General features: G+C 36.4%; 3 protein-coding genes across 3 annotated transcripts in view; 1 reads left to right on the top strand and 2 right to left on the bottom strand.

The window, feature by feature from the left end:
• LOC120424836 (cytochrome P450 4c21-like) overlaps positions 1-21,582 on the bottom strand; it is a 112,175-nt gene that overhangs the window by 3,949 nt on the left and 86,644 nt on the right. The gene's annotated exons all lie outside the window — the stretch shown is intronic.
• On the top strand, positions 790-2,889 carry LOC120424837 (cytochrome P450 4c21-like). Its single transcript, XM_039589067.2, has 4 exons — positions 790-1,400; positions 1,461-1,716; positions 1,773-1,899; positions 1,956-2,889. The coding sequence occupies exons 1-4, from the start codon at positions 1,049-1,051 to the stop codon at positions 2,781-2,783; spliced, it is 1,563 nt and encodes a 520-aa protein (XP_039445001.1). The 5' UTR covers positions 790-1,048; the 3' UTR covers positions 2,784-2,889.
• LOC120424835 (uncharacterized) lies at positions 3,255-3,891 on the bottom strand. The gene is made up of 2 exons (XM_039589064.2): positions 3,736-3,891; positions 3,255-3,610 (listed from the first exon to the last, which is right to left on the bottom strand). The coding sequence occupies exons 1-2, from the start codon at positions 3,745-3,747 to the stop codon at positions 3,335-3,337; spliced, it is 288 nt and encodes a 95-aa protein (XP_039444998.1). The 5' UTR covers positions 3,748-3,891; the 3' UTR covers positions 3,255-3,334.

The following is a 21,582-nucleotide window of genomic DNA, read 5'->3' as shown; positions in this document are numbered from 1 at the left end:
TATCAGGGAATATAATCATTTAGCAAATAATGATGGAAAGCTCTAACCAAGAATCAGCAAATCTTAAAATCTTCGAAAGACACAGCCAGATTGTGTCCCAACCTGCAGCTCCTAAGTTCTTAGGAGCCGTCAATCCGGCCGCATCAAATCAGTCAAGATTTCCTCGTCATCTGCGCGATTGAGGCTCTATCCCAGGTCAGCGACGTCTTCCCGGACATGCAGCAACGCAACGCGAATCCCGGATATCTCCACCATCTCCACCTTGTCCACTGCCACTCACAAGTTCGTCTAGAACTAGCCGATAAGAATTTGACGGAAATCCTCAGAAGACGAAAAAACGCGGAGCGAAAAATCAAACAAACCGGACGCGACCATACGACCCCATGGCTACAAATCTGAAATATAAAAATTGTGGGTTTTACGAGCGGTTTTCCAATGATGGAAGACACAATTTTTTAAGAGTAGATACAGACATCGCTCAAGTATTTCAGAGCTCTCGAAAATCAGACTTTGAGTTCCGGGTTTCGGGCCAAAATTCAATCGAAAGAGCGCATTTAAACCTTCAATTTAGTAATAGGATTTTTTTCTGGGACGACTCCTCACCACGCTCGATTTTTTTAAGATTTCTAAGAAAAGTGTTTTTCCAAAAGTAAACCATAAACTTTCTTTTGTAAGAAAGGCAAAAAGAACAAATGTTTTAAAATATCAGTAACTTTCATGATAGTGAAAATTCAAAATATGGAAAATTCAAAAACTCTAGCAAAAATAGTTTCAAAAAACTGGTAGTTCCATGACTGAGTTAACAGTCGCGCAAAAACCTTAGTAACATGAAACCGACGTTATACGAACTTTTTTATGAAAAGTGGCAATATGAGCGCACTTGCTTCCTTCAAAAGTACGTGCATTAGTAGCAATTAAAATTAGTCCATCTCGTGGGAAAAAAAAGTTTGATACACCGAGTGCACGGTCCCTCAACCAGTTGGGTGGATGTTTCTCATTCCTCGGTCAACTTTGCTCTCGGATAGTGGTAACGGTAACAACAGTCGCCATGCTGTTTCTAGTGTTACTTTTCGTGATAGCAGCTCTGTTAACATTTCAATACACTCGATGGATCCGGATAAACAGCTACAGCAAGCGGATACCTTCCGTCGAACCAATTGTGCCTATTTTGGGACACATCCCGATGCTGTGCGGGATCAACACCCAGGAGATATTCGAATTTTTCGTCAAGAGCTTCCAGCAGGTCGACCGGATGGGCAAGATCATGCTCGGACCAGTTCCGATGGTGATGGTGAACCATCCGGATTTGATGGAACAAATCCTGACGAACGGCGATATGTACAATAAGCCATTTTTGTACGATTTTTTCGAGCTTGGAGTCGGATTGATCACGGAACGGAGTGAGTTTTGCGTAGATCTGATGAAAAGCAAGTGTTGATATGAATGTGATGAATTTTCAGACGGGGAAAAGTGGAAGCTGTCTCGAAAGGCTCTAAATCGAACATTCAACTCCCAGATACTTAGAGGTTTCCTCCCGTTGATGGATGCGCGAGTGAAAACATTGGTTCAAAAATTAGAGCCATATGCTGGGGGTGCAGAGATCGATCTTCTGGAACATATTGCCGAGTGTACCCTGGAGATGATCTTCACAACTACAATGGGGCGCTGTGAGGATAAATTACCAGGACAGACAAGGTTTCTACATCATGTAGATCTGTAAGTTCTATTTCATCTTGTGATTTGCAATCGTCATGGTATGGAAAACTTTGCAGGTTGATGAAGCTCATTGGAGAACGAATATTCAACGTGAACCAATTCTTGGACGTATTTTACCGCATGACAAAATCGTACCAAACGAGAAAGGTTTGCGAAGATGTTGTTAACGAGTTCACGGAAGCGGTCAGTACGATGGATTGGTTTCCCTAACAGAACAGAAAAACAGGTTTTCTTTGCAGATCATTCAAACCCGACGTGAGGAGCTTGAAAAGGAAAGACGACTAGCACCAGAGCAGGATGAGTTTCACTCGAAACTACTGATCTTTCTAGACCAGGTGCTTACAATACGGAAAGGTGAAGAAAACACTGGGTTTACAGATCGTGAGATTCTTGATCATCTCCTCACTATCATGGGAGCGGTAAGTATTGGCGAATCTCCAAAGGCGATCAAGTTGAAGATCATTTCAAAATTTCAGGGTCAGGACACTTCAGCCTATGCTGTAGCCTACACCTTGCTGCTTCTGGCTATGAACCCGAAAATTCAAGCAAAGGTTGTAGAAGAAATAGACTCCGTGTTCACCTCCAACTCGGTGGAAGTCACCGTAGACACCCTGCAACAACTCAAGTACACCGAACAAGTCATCAAAGAGTCGCTTCGGCTCCTTCCGGTGGCACCAATTTTGGGACGCGAAACTAGCAAGGAAATCGAGCTCGATGGTGTCCGGATTCCCCCGAACCAAATGATCATGTACAACCTGTACGCACTGCATCGGCGACCGGATGTTTGGGGACCGGACCCGGAACGGTTTGATCCGGATCGATTCGGACCGGAAGCAGTCACGAATCGGCATCCGTTTGCTTATTTGCCCTTTAGCGGTGGGCTGCGGAACTGCATCGGCTGGCGGTACGCGCTCAACTCAATGAGGATCATTCTGTTGCGGATCTTGCAGAACTATGAACTGAAAACCGATCTTAGGCAGTCGGAGATGCGTTTCAAGTTTGAGATCACGATGAAACTGATCGGTCCACATCGGGTGTGGCTGACGAAGAGACCGAAGCGAAGTTAGCGATGGCTTACATTTTTAATTGAAATATGTCATGCGATGCATACAGGGGTCACTTTTTTATTACCTGAAAATTATACAATTCATTTTGTCGACTTACTTAATTATGAATCTGCCTTTTTAGTATTGTCAAATTTTCCAAAAATAAATATTGCTCAAAAAATCAAAACTGGTGATATTAAAGCGTAATTAGAAAAATGCAAGAACTTTGAACTTTAAAATAATAAACAGCAATAGATTAGATATTGATGATCCACACCAAATAAATAATTTGATAATGCATACTGAGAGAGCATTTATAAACTTTAAAGACCTAAATTTTATCGATTTCACGTCCTCTGAGCCCTGTGATAATAACAAGTATTTAGCAATGCTTAAAAAATCGATTTTCAGGGTAAAACGTCCATTTAATTCACTTCAATTGTAAATACACTTCATTTGACTATTTTTTGAATAATCCTTTCGACACACATTCAGGCCAATAATCACAGCGTTAATTTAATTCCACACAGGTCACCCGCACAAAATGGTTCAGCTAATCCCGCATGCTCCAATTACTTCCGGAGCAGGATGGGAGCTGCGACGAGTGGGTCGTAGTAGGAGTACGAGTACGCCAACGGGGCGGTCAGAACCGGTGCCGAGTAGGCGGCCACTGGGGCCAGATTTCCATGGAACGACGTCTCGTACACGGTGGCAACCGGAACCTCTGCAGCTACCGGGGCCACTACCGCAGGTGCACTGTACGCGAACACCGTTGGCTTGGGGTCAGCTTTGGGTTCGGCCTTGGGTTCAGCCAGCACGACGGTGGCCACGATGGCAAAAACGAAGACCTGTTTGAGGAACGGGGGAGCGCAAAAACAAGGTGGTGTATTTTTACGATCGTAACTTATCTCGTTAGGAAGAAATCAAATCCGGAATAATTCGAGTGGTCACCGCCCAATAAACAGATACTTACAATCTTGAACATTTTGGATGGTTTTGTTGATTGTTTTTGTTTCACGAGTCGGAATGCGTACACTGCACTGATTGCAAGCGGCGAACGAATGATAACGAACCAGTCGAGCTGCTCAACTTTTTATACATACAGCAATTCATGCCGCTTCTTGAACGGAACTAATTGGAGTGGCATCAGGCCAGCCAAACAATGATTAATTAGGAAGGAGATTATTGTTTTGGGCGTGCACATTTATTAATCATCCTTCAATATGCTTAGCACGTACCACTTTGCGTAAAACCATTCAATAGTTGGTTGTTTTTGTTGTCGTTGGCTTAACCTTGGCCATGAATTGGGTTGCCCTTTCCGGCGAATTGTGCGGAACCGATTTTTGGAATTGTTGAGTTCACTGTTCTGTGAAAGTCATGTGATTCCACGTAAATAATTACTTTGACAACAAGGCTAAATTCAAAAACATCCCATCTATGACTACGACGGCAAAAGGTTAGAATGTTCTACAACTCTTGGTTTGTTGAAAACACGTAAACAATGAACAGTCGTACATTTTTGTACATTTCTGAAGAAGGCATTCAATATTTCACTCAAAACATCGGGAAGCAAAATAAACACCTAAAAATGTATATGAATCTAAAAATCTTACACAAAAAAATTAGAATAAATTTTCAGATTTAGGGTACGTTATCCATTAGTGGACCCCTTTCCTATAGTGGACCCAAAAATCAATAAAATCTCAATTTCAAGCGTGTTTTTGTCTGCAAATCTTTTAATTGGCATGTTCAGCATCATTTAAAACAATGTTGACTGGCATTGAATTGTCCTTTTTGCCAAAATAAGTGTTTTGAGTTCGACTTCTGAAATCAGCCATGGCCACTAGCATTTTCACAACAAAACAGCATTTCTATTTTATGATTGAATGAACTATCCAATTATTTTTTGACTGGTTATTTAACTTCAGTAGGTCGAAATAATGTAAGTTTTATTAACTTTACAAAAATAAAGCAAAGAACTGCTCATTTTCAAGCAAAAATTAGGGGGGTCCAATACAGGACAACGAAAATCTTAACTTTTCCAAAAGTGGACCGCTGTTAATTTAACCTTCAAAAATGAAGAAAACTGTGTAATTGCATTTTTTTTCAATTATGAGTATAAATATAGCTGTTTTCATGTTAAAAGTATCAAAAATGCTGAAGCCTAGTTCTAAATTCTAAAAGTTGTGATAAGCTAGACTTGGAAAAAAATATCAATAAGGAAATGTATAGTATGTCATGAACTCAACCAGCAGGAATTGGTAAAACACATAAAGTTTTTGTATACCTAAGATTTATAAACTACTTAATTACTTTTCACTACGATTAAAAACATTTTTTTTGTAGTCGTGTTTGTCATAAAAGCCAAAAAAAGATACTGTACTGTTTTACTTCAATATATGAATTTTAATAATATTTTCAGTTTATTGGAAGTCAAATACCATTAAAATATAGAAGTTGTTTGAAAAAAGGCCCCCTGATTTTTTGAGCCAAACATAAACTTTGACAAATATTTGCAGCGGCTCTTCTTGAAAATTGTGAAATTCATCAAAGTAACGTTAAGTTTTAAAATGTTTTTCAAACATTGGTTTGACATTACTTTGCATGTTATTTTTTCTCAAGCAAATTAAAAAAAAAATCTGTTACTGAAATACGGATAATGTGAAATATGACATTAACATTGGATTTAATTTCTGGAGCAACACGAGACAAGGGCGGATAAGCATTTTGACAGCTGAAACTATTTTACAAATTCCAAGCCAACATGTGACTTTTTCCCAAAAGTCTAAATGTAAAATGAAAGCTGGCTTTCTCAGCTACCTTTTAACTCTGCGGTTTTTGTAAAATAGATACCTGTTGGCTCGGAATTTGCAAAATAGTTCTGGCTGTTGAAATGCTTATCCGCCCTTTTCAAATGTTGCTCCAGATTTCTGCGTTTGAATATAAGTCCAATTTAATTTCAAAAAACTTTCTGAAACATTTGTCTCAGAAATATTTGAATTTTTTTTCGGGAAAATATCTTAGCTCTTAATAGAGAGATAATACAGGACTGTCAATTTCTGCAGATGATGTAAAAATATAAAAAAAAAAAACATATTTTTATTTTTATTGATTTCTAAATGGCTATCACATGAAAAATGTATTTTTATCAATGATAATTAAGAGCATTTTGGTTTTAAATATTAGATCCACATAAACTTCAAATTATTTTGACTGCCTATAAGAAGGAAAAGCATAAAAAAATAATCAAATCTAATGTAGTTCTTGCAAAAAAAAAAAAACATATTTTTATAATTACTTAATAAAAATGAATAGATTTTGGATTCACAAAACATTTTCCTCTGGGTAATATAACATGACGTTGCCTTTTGTTGTTATTCAGCTTCGATAAACAACATGATAAAAATAAATTTTAGGAGAGTTTTAGGAGAGAACTATGGTGAATAAGGTCTTCTACATACAGAATCAAACTTTTTTAATCTTTATGTTTCACTCTTATTTGAAATTAATAAAATTCTGTTATAATAGATTATATTTAAAAAGTAAATAAAAAATCAATTACTTTAATTATTCAAAAATTACTTTAATTACCAATTAATTACGTTATATTACCTAATTACCAGCTAAAAATCAAAGTAATTATTAATTGCCTTGCTGGAAACCCTTGATTTTCCCGACACTCCCCATATAAACTTCAACGATAAAAAGCGACCCCTTAACCTTAACCGATTGGGTCAAATATGGCACAGTTACTTATAGTTGCCTAGCCAGTGAGTATCTCTTAAGATTTTCTGAAATTTTATTTTTTTCTTGTCATCCTAATGCACAGTCACAATCCACTCTTGAAAAAATCTTGAAATGGAAATTGCCACACACTTGATAACTTGTTTAGTACAATATTCACTTTAAACTTATCATATCAAAACAAAGAACTCACAAATCAACTGCACTCAATCAACATCATGGACTCAATGAGATCAACACCATGCCAAGTTTAACTGGTAAGCTTGCAGCAGCTCACAGGATATATTTAAAAGAGTGAAAGGATTCTAGATTCGGCGTTGTCGTGCTATCTTATCGCACGTCGCTTTTTGGACGTTCCGAGAGAAACGCGCTTCAATGTTTGACCTTGAATAAACCAAAACGAAAGCACGCAATGTAAACAATAACAATCAGGTTTTGTTTGGTTGACCATTCTGTACAAATGTTTACGGCAGTCGGGCATGTACGTGTGTCAAACGCGTTCTGGCCTGAATGTCGCCCTTACAGCAATTTTCAGGGTGTTTCAAGATAGCACGACAAGATTGACAAGATTTGGTTTTTATTAAATACCTCAGGATCTGTGAAGGTCAAAAGGTGAGGCATTGTGGCAAAATGGTTTTCTCAACTCAATTTGGCCCAAAATGCATGTGCGACCAGAATGCACGACAACGACAAGTTGAGCTTAATGATCTTTGTATATAATAAACGTTAGCCCATTAACATTGGCATGTATCTGCACATTTTTTTTTCCTTCGTTCTCGCCTCAAACTTTATCTCGGATATACTTTACAAATCCAATACAATACCAGATATTACCGGGAACGGAATACTGATTTTCTGCGTTTCGCAGAAGTACGTGATTTCAATTACGAACCTAATTCTCTTTTCAAGGCCACTACCGAGCACTCCACTTTCACCTTGTTACATTTCAAATGGTAAATAAATATTCCATTTATGTTTCTTGGGCAGGTGTCGACCGATCCTTCCTGCATAGTCAGCTAATAACAGTGGTCTTCAAAAAAAAAGTTTTCATAATTTCGAGATTTAAATACATTTGAACATCTCTTCACAAAGTAAGCTCAGTTTTAAACATGTTGGCGATTAAAAAAAACAAATTTGAAGTTTTGATGATTTATTCATCGTCTAATATCTACAAAACTTGTCTTTCAACCAGTTTTATGTCCGGATCCTAATGACGCTAGAGTTAAGTGGTGATTAAACAAATAAATAAAATTGTTCTCTGTGTTCGTGGTCTCCAACCAGATTTTTCGTTTAGCAGTGTAGTTTTCGTCAATTCAAATTATCCAAGAATTTGAGCCTTCAAAAAGTTCCGAAGAAGCAAAGAGGGGGCTGCTTCATTAGCAAACAATTTGTGGTACGAGTGGAAATGGCCCAAGTAACAATTTAAGATTTATTGTAGTTTTGGAGAAGTTATGTAGAATTCCTGAGAAAATGAACGCGAGATGCCTTTTAGTCCCAAATGCCGTGTTAAATAAGTGTTAAATCAGCAATAAAGCTAAAATGGACTACTTTAGGAGGTTAGCCAGAGCAAAAATTAAAAGTATCATAAGACATTATAATTTTATTGTGTACCTAATAAATACTTTGTAAAGCTCTTCAATACTCGAATAAAACTTTCTAGTTTGGAAAAGATTTTTGTAGCAACCTGTAGGAACTCCTGAATGTTATAACAAAACATGAAGCATTTATGAATGTTCTCTCGAAGATAACCAAAAGACTGTACAAAAAGGGAACAGCATGCTGGTTTACTTGATTGAAGGCAAATATTCTTATGTGAAATGGAATTCTAAAAGGCTTATGGTAGTTGATAATTCATCTGATAATAATTGTATAAATATATTTAAGCACTTGCATTTTTCCAGTGAAATGTATCGTAACAATAGTGCCAAAAAAAAATAGCGAACATTTTTTCAAGATAGATCGAAAAAATGGAACGCGCCTTTAAAATTATCACAAAAAGACTAAACTTTTATCGAAAAAAAAACCTTTTTCGCCGGTTGTTGCTCCAAAATTCAAGATGGCTACGATTTTTAGCACCTCGATTTTTTGGCAAAATGGCGAAAATTTATAAATATTGATATTCTTTTTTAAGTCTATTTTAAATTCAATGCTTCTTCAAAAACTCTTTCCCAAAACTTGCTAGGAATAACTTGATTTAAAAAGGATTTATTAGGGTTTAAAACAGGCTCACAATGCTTTATCGTGGTCTTAACCAAGATTAAATTGCACACGCCTGGAAAGTAGCGCATGCGGGCTTCATCAACTGCAAATAGATCGACTTGGACAACGGATTTGAATTTGACAATAATTCAATAAAAGCAACACATTTTTGTTAGTTTGCATGGGATTTATTTATTACATGACAACTAAAAAAGCACAAACTCGGTCACTCAACATAGTTTAACGACCAAATTTTAACAGCGAAGGTGGGTCGCTATTTTTACCTTCTGTTGCTATACAATCTTCAACTCCACCACAATATAGACTGTACACCACAAACAATGATATTTTAAAACGATTATCACTTTCTTTTCAAATTAAACATATAAGTGAATAAAAAACCGCTGCAATCAGCATAAGCAAAACTGTAAATGACAGCGCGTAGCAATACACACAATCAAATCTTGATAGTTTTGAACAAGGTAACCCTAAGGATGAAAAGTTTTATCAACTACTTTTCGAACACCATATGTATTTAAAAAAAGTTCTAATCAAGACTGAAAGGCTTTGATAAAAGCGACAGGATGAAGAACACTAAATAGAAAACCATTTGATAAAATGCCTCGTTTAGTAACGATAAATTGCAAAATAACATGATGTATATCCTCTTTGACACGATAATGATAATGCACAGCACCAGTACATGCTAGAATTGCAAAGCAAACGAATTTCTGGTTCGGTGAAATGCTCCAATTTCTCACAATTCTATCACAATTCAAACACGATAAAAAACCACCAATTAAAACATATTTTATTATTATCAACATATAGTTATTAAGTCATTTGATATTTTGTAACTTTAACCGAAAATTCACTAGTAATTATGCCCGGAAGCGTTTTTCAAAAAATCAGCTCGCCTCTTAGTGAAAATACAAATCTAACAAGATTGATAAAATGCTTAACAGATTTAAAGCAGCATTTGTCAAGTTAATCAAGCTGCATCATGAATTCTTCAGGCGTACTTAAAGTGTAAAGGTGAAAGCTTAATTAAAACTTCTAAACAAATTTCTTTATGATATCTTGAAGAATTCTTTAAAATAAGTTTAAGTTTATGGAATGGTAAAACCTGTTGGATTTGGTGAAAGATGTAACAAAACTTTATTGCATTTGATAAAACTATTATAAAAATGCTTAAGAATCAAAGGCATTTGTCTTGCTACTTGGGGGTGTTGTATTTAATTAATCTGTAAATTCTCTATTTGATACCTTTTTTGGACGGATGCATCTCTTTAAACAATTTATTTTCAGAATAGAACATTCCAAACAGGTTTGCAAAAGGATGTTTCGCTTGAAGCTGAATCTTCTTCCAAAACAACATTTGTCATTTTTCAACAGGTCTTAATAAATTGATTCACAATCATCACAAGTCACAATCGTTGCGTAATTCAGGATTTTAAAAATAATCCTTCCTCCACCATCTCAATATAACCACGTTGCGTGCAGCGTGCTTCTGCTCCGCCAACAGTCTTCACGCATCGGCGTGCACATTCATTCATGAAATTCGATATTAGACGGTTTGTGTAACCGCACAACCGGGAAAACGTGCTCGACCAAGACAATCGTTGTCTCTTACCATGGGGATATTATTTCAGGAACACGCCCAAGTCAACGGGACCAATGTAACGCGGCGGCATCCTCCCAGCCACGGAAGATGAGCTCGAGTTGTGTGTTTCAATCTGATCTGCTGGTGCCTGTGTCTGTGAACACGTTGCCCACGGCGAGGAAGCTTCTTACGTGAAGTCCCCTCAGCAGGACGTCCTGCTGATTGAAATGGGGTTCGAAACCGAGATAAGTAGCGTCCATCAGCTGTTGACCTCGAGTTATGTGTTGAGAATGTGGAGTTTGCAATCAAGGGTCAGGGCCACACCGGACTCGCCAACAGAGTTAGAGAGAAATCATGACAACTTGAGCGTAATGAGTGGATTATCTTTGAACAATGTAGCTTGCAAATTGATTGGGGTTGAAAGAATGAATATCACAACTAAATTGTGGACATCTTTCACACACCTAAACGAGCTCTGACAAGTTTGTTGCTTAAAGGTGTTTATAGAAGAAAAGTGTTTTTTTAAATGATACATAGTCAATAATTGATTCCAATAAATAAAATATGGGAAAGTAAAATCATTCTGCAATGCTGTTTCACTTGAACCGCAGTTATCACAGTACACCAACGTACTTGAAAGAGCAACCTGACAAAAAGGAGCACATGTATCCTCACACGTGGCTTTAGTAGTGCATGCGCCTAGCACAATGCTTCCTTGTACAACACGTACAGTTTAGAGTGCAACAGAGTTTGCCACGAGGGCAGACATCGCGATTCACAGAAAAAAATATGTAAATTTACACAGCACGTAAATGTTGTTTCTTATGTAAACTCACTCAATGTAATGTTGAAATATGATGTAATGAGCAAAAAGTAATGGAAATTACTCCGATGTAAATCTAAATCTAATGTAAATCATGAATCTAATGGAAACGTTGAGCATGGAAACTCAAATCTGATGAATTTCTACCCGCGTTCGGCTTCCTGTAAATTCCTATTTAATGTAAATCATATATCCAATGTATTTCTGCCAAACGTTGACTTCAAAACTACCCGAACTAAAAATAGTTATGTTTGGTTCTCTTTCTATCGCTCTCATACTTCGCTGGCTCACTGCCTGTGCCTCGACCTGAACAAGTTGATGCTTTAGCCGCTCGTTTATAAAATGCGAAGATGGCTCAGTCGGCAGCGGGTAGCAGCAGTAACACCGAACATCCTACCCGTCGTCCGTTCGATTCCAGACCAGCATTATTCCACTTGACCGTCAGTAATGTAAATTCCAAAACTAATGTAAATTTTCAAAACTAATGTAAATTTCCAATGAATCTAATGTAAATTTCCAATGGACCTAATGGAAATATACATCATTTATCATGATACCTTTTGGTACATGATAAATAATGTAAATTTACAGAAATATTTTTTTCTGTGTTGTGAAAGCAATATGACTAATAAATTTACATTCTGTAACAAGTTTACGTAAAGATTTGTTTAAACATGAAAACGAAGATTTCAAAATTAGCCTAATTATCGAAATTTATCATACCAATTTCTCTTGCCATTGAAAACAATTGCGATTTTAACCAAAGTGTTGGAGTCACGTAGTGTAAATGAACCTACATCTTCTTCGTTGAAGGGTCAGCCTTCCATAGGGATGTAGGAGTGTCACATTCTTTGCTTCAACCACAAACGAATAACCTGGCAGACGGATACCTACCGCATGCCTGAAAATGCATGCACATTTTCATACATCGAGTAGAGACCCACATTCCGGACCTAACCGTGCTCAAAGGTGTTTCGAAGGGGAGAAAGCTCCCTCAACATAGGGTCACTCACCACCAAGCAAACTTGTTGCCATCGCAGACGACGAACAGAGGAATCCCTTGTTGACATAAAATGCTGCGGGGTTTTTCTTTTCATAAAAAAAAACACAAACAAACGAATTATACCAGCCAGCCAGCATCGCAGGAAATGTTTTGCTCGGCGGCTAAAAATAGCCCGAGTAGAATGCATAATTAACCAAAGTACAAGTGGGTGGAAAAATACGCCAAAAATTGTTTTGTTGTTTTTCCCAGAGCCTTTTGTGATAGATACTACGTAGCTTGTTTTTGATTCTTTTGCGTAGTCCTAATTGAACATGATACGCCATTTAAAAATACTCCAAACCCGGTAACAGACCTAACATTTCCATTGAACGAGGACAGTTTTTTGGTCCAAGGTGGCCCCGTCCATGTGGGTGGGTGTTGGTAACAGCCAAAGCTCTCCTATGAAGAACAATCATTAGCGTGATTGACATAATTTGGCGCAATCCTTAGAAAACGTAAACAAGATTCGCTCCACCCCCGTGACCCCAATCTAGCCACTAATCGGTACAGAATGGGTGCCCCAAAATAGTGGAGTAAATCTACTTCTAAAGGTTTACCTTCAAAGTCAAAATTTGAATACAGTTTCAAAATGAAGATGTAATAATAACAAAAATTTCAATCCAATATTTTTACGTCAAACCTTTTTACAGTGCTGCAGACTCCTTTCCGTGGAATCTTTTCTTAAGGTTTCTTAAAAATTTCGGAAAGGGTACGGCGTAGTTTCTTCTTGGTAGCGAGGCTCATTTCAAAGTGCGTTGTTATCATTTCGCCGTAATCGTGCTATCTTGACGAACGTGCATTTCGGGCCAAATTGTTAAACGAGAACGTCATTTCAATGTCTCACCGTTTGACCTGCACAGATCCAAAATTTCGAATTAATTCCTGAAATATTCAACAAAAATCGTAAAAAAAACAATTCCCGTGCAATGCTGTCACTCTTAGCAAAAGAATAATGTTAGTTCGAGGCCGTTTTGCCACTCTTGCACGACCGCAAATGATTTGAAATGGATTTTTAAATCAATTTAAGGGGTTACATACATGTAAATAGACAAAAAAAGTCAGAGGTTGGTGTCAGCATACACTCAATTTTATTTAAAATCTGTTTCCAGGGCATTACATCATCATTTCCGAGATATAGCTATTTGAAGATAGCAGTTTCAAAAACGGGTGTGTGTGTGTGTGTGTGTGTTCAACCAATCCAATATCCGTAGGCCGGCTACGAAATTATGGGAAAGTATAATTTGTATCAGTCTTGATTTATGCTGATACAGCTTATCGCAGTCCCGGACATTAGGTGGTGTTAGCCCTCGCGCTGCTTCCAATGACCCGTTTCAGAATGACAGAGCTCCTTGCGGTCCAATTCCGAGGTCATTGGGCATTGTCTGGCCCCGCCCAAACATAGACCAAGAACCAGAAGAGTCCTCGACCTATCTTTAGACTTCCAATCTCATAAGGCAAACATGAGATCAGCGCGTATTTAATGGTTAATAAGTAGGCAAAATGTCACAGTTTCAGTTTGGATAGATCTCACCAAGTTTCTGGAACTTCCGGTAGCCCCTTTTATCGGTTGCTTCAAAACATCCAAACGTTTTTCAGTCGCAGGGGTCCGGACGTCCAGCTGCGGGTCCTCAATCACGGACAACTTGATGTTCCTCATGCCGATCCGACACATATCCTGGCGAGCGTCTTGTGAAGATTTTCCTTAGCAGCCATGAACACGATCCTGCGGTTTTATCTTCAACAGGAAATCGGGATTTACGAAAACCCCCGAAAAGACCGACGAGCTCTTATGTTTGTTCACTCTTTAACACGATACAAGCTCACAAAAGTTCAAATAACTCTTTGATTAATATAATAAATTTTGACCGAAACATTTTCACAAAACAAAACTTCGCGTAAAAAAAAAACAATTCATTCCGCAACACTGTATCGAAACTGTCATAGCAGTTTCAAAAACGGGTGCCACGATATCTCAACACTGCCTTGACCAAATCGTCTCAAAATTTTGGTGAATACTCGTTAAAGTGGTCCTGTGTGCATGACGAAGGCCGATTTTCAAAAAAACTTTTTTTTAAAAAGATAATAATAAGGCTTCGTCATGCACAAATGAGATGTCTTGAGAGCCTTCATTCTGAATTTCAGCCAATTTGGTCCATCCCATCTCGAGATATCGTTGCACCCGTCAGTCAACTCGGTGTTTCGAGAAAAACGCATAGAAAGTTTGACAGTCCGCTTTGCGCACGGCAAAGTTTTGAGCTTTAATTCGTCTCTAACTCAGTTTTATCATGTACTATCTTCATGAAACTTTCAGGAGTGATTGAAAATCATCTTTTTAGTGGATTCAATAAGTTTTCTGTACACGCAGAAAAATAAGGAATATTTGAATCAACAAAACGTTTTGTTGATTTGAAAATCATTATTTTTGTTGAATCAACGCTAAATGTCAAAGCAGCTTTTTCGAAACAACAAAATACTTTTGTGGAATTGAGAAAATGAAGGTTTGTTTCAACGCAAAATCGGCGTTGATTATATTCAACAAAAATTTTGTTGATTCAAACCTCGTACGGGCTGATTCTACAAAACATTTTTCTGCGTGTAATACGAAATTTTGTGATTTTCTACATGTATGTAACGTAACCCCTTTAAAAAATACTTCGCGGCCCTTATTGACAGAAAAGTTCCTACTAGACAGCTCATTCTCAGGGGTCCATAGTTGATTTATCAAAACAAAATTGTTGTCTTGTCAATTGATTTTTTTTTTTGCATTAAAATTAAAAAAAGTATTCAGAAATGGTTTTTAGTCCTGGTTTTTTTACCGTTGTACATACAAATTTACATAAGGCTTTAGCTGGGTGATGAATAGAGAGAATGCGTTACGTTATTTTTGAATGATCCCACTTTGTTTACATCTACAAAGTAAGAGGCTGTTCAAGCACAAGCATGGCTTTTTTTCTTACTGGTAAATGAGCTGTTTTATAATCAGTAGTATGTGATTTATTTTGTCTAGCTTTGACAATTTTTGCTAGAAAATTGTCGCAATTCGATGTGTTGGAAGAGATTTTTATTTTTTACGGGCGACGAAGAAAGGACTGATTTTGGAATACTGCAGCCCTTCCTGGCAGGGATGCCACATTTGAAGATTTTCGAGCACAGGCTCAATGCTCAAACGTATTGTTTTGCCATGTTATTCGATGATTTTTAATTAAAATAATTACTCACGAAAAAGATAACTATGTTTTGCTTCTTTTGCCAAAAACAGATTTGTTAAATATTATTTTGCCATCAAGTTAAACTCATTTGCGTTTTTGTGATGTGCCCGAAAATCTTCAAAATCTGGCATGCCTGCTTCCTGGTCCAGCGAAAAAAACATAGCTAATTCTAGCGAAGCTGATCCAACAAACAGAGAAGATTTTCACTAAACCAGCTTTTCAAACAGAATCAAACAATAAAGACAGCTTCTGGATGGATACAACCACAAATTGGTTCCACTTTGACAGTTCAAAATTGAGGTCGTTTTGCGAACCACTATTTAGCACCCAGGAGGGCTTTAAGACTCTATTGGCCAAAGGGATTTCAGGTCGGAACGCGTTTGACACAGGAACGAGCTCGCCTACTGTAAACATTTCAGTTATAACTCGGGACTTCTCAGAGCCTCGGCCCGAAACTTCAAACACGAACCGAAGGACGGTTTGGAATTTTGACAGTTTCGAATGCGCAAATTACCCCATTATCGGTTTCCCGCACGAGTGAAGTAAAAATTGTTGCACATGGCTGAAGTTGGAAATTTAGCAACTTATCTTAATTTAAGCTAAATTTCATTTTTTCAAACAACAATCTACAGCAAACTGGTTTTAAAACTAAAGATAAACTAAAGGCACGATGATTTTTTTTACAAAATTTAGCTCAAAATCGTGATAAAAGCGGTTTTTGTTAAGAAATTTTAATTAAATCTATTATTTAAGATTTAAACATTACATTACGGTACAGATTTTCCGGTGCCTACTAAGATATTTTGATAAAATTTTATTGAAACATAAAAATTATAACAATTATGAAGAAATTCATGAAAATTATTCTATAGCATTCATTGCAAACTCAGTAACCAGTGCCCATCATGTGAAAGGTAATTAAATTAAGAAATTTTGGAGAAAGGCACTATTTATTTCAGGATATTGGCCATATCTCTGCTTATATTGAACCAAAACTGATACTTTTATATGGAACTTGTTTAGAAAACTGTTATCTACAATGTGGTTGATTCTAAATTTTTTTAAAATGTAACAGTGTGATGTGGCTGAGGATTGAAAAAATAATTTTCGGAACATTTTAGTTAAAAAACAGAGCTCTTATTAAATAAATAATCTATGTTTTGCATTGTTTAATGCTCAAATTTGTATCAGGGCAATGTGTTGCTGTTATTTCATGACAAATTGTACAAAGAAAAGATTTACTTTCGGTCGTATCGGTGTTTCCAGCTTGGATTTTGGGGTAATTTCAAAGGAAGCTAGAAAACAAGTAAATTTGGTTCAATTTTTTTTATTGGAGGTCAAATATTGGTCAAATATAGTTGGTTAGAGTCCCCGAGACATATTCATAAGAAATTTGAGTGATAGCAACATGAATGCATCGATTTTCTGTGATGTGTTCCCATAAAATAAAATAAAAACTTCAAAAAAACGTTGCTCTAGACCCCCTGACGAAATATTCCGATAAACCCCGCAAAATGTCGGGAAAGAGCCCTTTTTCACGGTGCCAAATATCAGACATGCCGATTTTTTTTATCTTTGAGGTCTCTAAAAAATGCACCGTGGTTGGAACGTTCTCTTCTATCCGACAACTTTTTAATCAACGTTCTAAAATGGCCACGCCCGATTAAAATTAAAGTACCTACATTAGCTCTAATTTTAGTAAGAGGATGACAAGAGAAAATTCAATATCAGGAAAGAGTCCATTTACGAGCTGCAAATGTATTCACGAGTCGCAAAAAAGGAAAATTAGAATTTGTATCTCCACAGGTTCTATTTTCATCCTCCCCGAGACGCAAAACCTTTCCGGACACTTTCTATCAGCAGGCAGACACACAGTCCGAAGTTCGGGGGGTCATTTGGAGAATCACACTCCCGAGAACCCTCGTCATAACCGTGAATCATCGCTTGACTTTTCTCACCCTGCTGATCGGAATCGGGATGGGCATATTAATTGAATTCTATCTTTAGACTCCACTCTCAGGCACTGTCTACTGTCGTAAATAAAGAACAAAATCAAAGGGGAAAAGACGCAAAACAAAAAAAAACGGCAATTTGGCTCAGGTATGGGACCAAGGGAGACTTGCTGTCTACCCTGGACGTAAACCACCCAAATCATTCCGGAAGCTGGAATGAAAGGGAATCCTAGAGTCGTGTTTGGAAAGGTTGTATTGAATAATGCACTGAATTTAAAAAAAAACCAATATCAGTTTAAAGATTCGCCCTTTTGAAACATTACCTCTATATTATATTTAAGCAAAATGAAACACAAGTTGAAAGAAAAGGAAAAGTTGAATTTTCCTTTGACGCGCAGCCATTTAAATCAATTAGAGCTTTTCGCGCTGAATAGAAGGTCCCCGTCCCAACCAACCGTCGTCTACCACAATAAATTAGGAGAGTGAGAAAAAGCGGTTATCTTTTGGTTCAGTTTAGTCTGCTGCCGAAGGCGCGGGGGAGCGGATTTCCGACACGATGTGAAACCTATTTTTAGTCGCACTTTATCAATTTTAGTTTGCGAAATCACTCGTAATATTAATTTATTGTGCGGGGGAGCGAAATCTGCGCGGGTAGGATTTTTCATTATGTCAAATATACTACGTTACATTGAGTAATGGACGAGTCTTCTGGAGCACACAGTAGCTGATAGCAGATGAGAATGTGGTGCGGTGCAGAAAGAAAGAATTTAATTATCGTCTTACGTAATCGAGTGTTACGGTACAACGAGGAGGTAGCCAAACTTTTGAGAAACTTTTGGGAAATTAGTTAGGATAGGTAGAGGCGTTTTTTTTCAGATTTATGATTAGATTAAAAAAACAATTTGAAGATTAATGGCTCAAAATGCGGTGCGATGATATTCCATAACTATGTTGACCGTAAACGAACTGAGGGTTTTAAGAAAAAAACATTGGCCTATCCTGCTGGCTTTGTCGCAAGCTTGAAAGTTAACCGATTTAAACTAAATTTAAAGTTGGTTAAAAAATTTCTGCATTTTTTTTTTCGTGTACCTATTTTTTCTTAATAGTCCTCAACAATACCTACAACTTTGCCGAAGACACCAAATTGATCAGAAAATTCACTCAAAAGTTACAGCTGTTTGAATATTTACGTACCATTTTTGTATGTACAGCAGCCAAAATTGTATGGAGACTTGTATGGGTAAATCAATGACACTAAATTCGTCAAAATGACACTAAAATCGTTGAAAGTTCATTTCTTGATGATACTTAAGTAATAGTAGAATGACCAACTTCAGTAAAATGTGCTAAAATTGAATTTGTTGGCAATTATATAAATGCCAAAATTTCTCCATCATCGTATCCGTAATATGTATGTTTAAGTATGCTGCCCATGTTCGCATAAAAGTCCCATGTAAAACAGCAAGCAAAATAAGGCTACGTGTTAAGTTTTCGTAAAAAGCTGGATTTCTTCCAAATTTCTAGTATAAAATACCGTAAACTGGGGTGACTTTGATAGCCCGGGGTGACTTTGATAGGTTTTTCAAATGCCCGTCAAATTAATATCTAAACATTTTTGAGAATTTTGAGTATGCAAGCATTAAGGGATAGCTTATTAGGGTCATTCCATCTGAAGCGGAACAGCATTTGAAAATTACCCTCTCCGATCCTGCTCAAATTTGGCAGGGCTGTTGATACTATCAAAACATGCAAGAATCCCGAATTTCATCCAAATCGGACCACCCCCTCCATTTTGGTACCTCCCCAAAAAATCGACTTTTTGGCGATTTTTGACCAAACCTCCTAGTTTCAAAAGACGATAACTCAGGAACCACAAATCTTAGAGGGTCGGTCTTAGACTCAATTTTGAAGGAAATTGGACGTAGAATCCATTTCCGTGATCAAAATGTCCATTAATTTATTTATTCTACCTGTATTGCGCAATTGAAAACTTTAAATGGCCGTATCTCAAAACACCCCAATATATTTTTTTGATTTGACCTCACCATCGTGTTCCCCGGCCAATTTTACATAAGAATCACTTATCGACAGAAATGAATATGTTTCGTTCCAGAGAAATTGAATTTTAAAGTTTTGTGTTTTCGAGATTACCTACATCAGCTTCATTCGCCGCATCTGCTAGAAGCACACAGGCGGGCCGATCAATAACTGCTACCTGGTCATTTATTGAAATAATATTTCATCATAAATAATCTTTACCAAATTGGGTAAAAAATAACTGTATAACACTGTAGGAAACTGAAGTTTAATCGCGAATAATCGCGAAATATCTGCTCAAAAAAATTAATGAAATGAATTTCTGTGCTAACCCACAGGACAGAGCAATAACGACACACATTAAAGGGCAGAATTGGATTCCGGCAAAGCGAGCAGGAAAACGCAATTAATCTTGTTAGTAACACTGAACAATAAGTGCACGATACATTATTGATTAAAAAATATGAATTAAAATGAATAAAATTTGTTGACACGTTGTACTCTAGTGAAGGACGATCACAAGGAGTAGGAAAAGGATTTCTGGAAAGTATAAAATTGAAAAATGTAAGCAAATCACAAAGTTTGATCTGCTTCAAAGCGGCTATTCCCCAAATTTAGTTGCGATGATTTCGACACCGTCCGAACAACAGTGTTTTTTTCTTCTATCACGGCTGCTGTCCTCACGTATTTTTAAACCATAAATCAGATTTGCCAAATTATGGTAAAGTGTCAATAGTACACGGAGAGACCGGCCGGGGCAAATCTAAGAAAATCTTGGTTAATTTAACTAAAAGTATGGGTTAATTTTTTACACAGCTTTCTTTCAACAATCGATTGTTGATTTTGTTAACCCGAAATTGCTGACCACCAGTTACTAAAATTAACTAAAAAAATAGTTGGAATTGCATTTTTTGTTGGTTAAATGGCCGAAAAAAATTCTAGCAGTCGACTGCTAGAATATTTTTTTCAGAAAATTAACTAAAAATTTCTTGTTTTCAGCTGAAATATTGTGGAATATTCTGTTAAAAACTGGCTGGAACATATTTTTCAACCATTTTTCAACAATTTTTTTCGTTGTATCAACCGAAATATTTTTGCATGGAGTAAATTATTAGTGGTTTGTAACAAAACATTTCTTAATTAGATATAATTTATGTAAGAGTTGATATATATTTTCTTTAATTATCTAACGATACAGGCTGGGCCGATTTTCTAGCTATATTTTAACTAATGCCTTACTTGAATACAAAAAAAATATTCGTACATGTAGTCAATAATTAGCTGTTGTTAGCAATATTCTTATTGAATTTGCAGTAAATTTATAATAATGCCTCACAAATTTATGCTGAGTTTTTTTATTTTCGCATTTATTCTGCCTAAAAATTTAACGTTTTGTACTAATTTGTTTTTTTTTTTGCATTAAGTTGTTAAATTACTGTTAAGAAGCATCAAAACGATTTTTTTTAACTGGTGTTATAAAACATGTGAAGTTTGAGTAAGGTTTAAAAAAATTACATTAAATTAATCTAAAAAAAAAATAAAAAAAAGCATATTACAAATTTCTCGTGAATTTCTTAAAAATAGAAACCGAGCAAAATTTTCACCAAATTTAAAGCTTATATTTGTATTATGTTGTATAAAATTAAGTGTTGTATTCACTTACCATGACTGTGAAATCATCCGATAAGTCATCATCATCTACAACGGTCTCAGGACACAGAATTTTCACCAAAGTGAACCTTTTGCTGCAAATAGACATTTGGAATTTATTAGTAATTTAATACAAAATTCTTAATTTCGGCTATAAACTGAAAAAAGGAACGTAAATAAATGTAATTATAATGAGGAAAGAAGAAATATCAATAATGCTACTTACCAAGCTTGCATTAATTTAACAATTACTTTTGGCAACACACTTTCACTGCATTTGATTCTATTTATACAACGTACTCCGAATCCTGAAAAAAATATTTTGAGTTTAACATACCAGTTTATTGAGCAGTCGTATTGCAACAAAACTTTCAAGATAATAATTATCTTCTTTTATATATTTTATATATTTTTATTTTTTGATATTTTACTTCATCTCTATTTTTTATGTTGTCATGTGTACGTATTTCTATGTATTTTATAATTGATGATTCTGAAAAAAAAAATAATGGTTCATTAAGATTTTATCCGTCGTAAGCGTGAAGCTTTTAAATGATTCAG

The sequence above is a fragment of the Culex pipiens genome, chromosome 3, assembly GCF_016801865.2.
Source record: "Culex pipiens pallens isolate TS chromosome 3, TS_CPP_V2, whole genome shotgun sequence".
NCBI lineage: Eukaryota > Metazoa > Arthropoda > Insecta > Diptera > Culicidae > Culex > Culex pipiens.
Note: the sequence above shows the minus strand (reverse complement) of the source record. Positions and strands in the feature narration are given on the sequence as shown.

Bases quoted from the DNA above. Each gene is read 5' to 3' on its own strand.
- LOC120424837 (XM_039589067.2), top strand. From the start codon at position 1,049: ATGCTGTTTCTAGTGTTACTTTTCGTGATAGCAGCTCTGTTAACATTT. The intron at 1,401-1,460 runs GTGAGTTTTGCG...ATGAATTTTCAG, and splicing joins CGGATTGATCACGGAACGGA to ACGGGGAAAAGTGGAAGCTG. The intron at 1,717-1,772 runs GTAAGTTCTATT...AAAACTTTGCAG, and splicing joins TTTCTACATCATGTAGATCT to GTTGATGAAGCTCATTGGAG.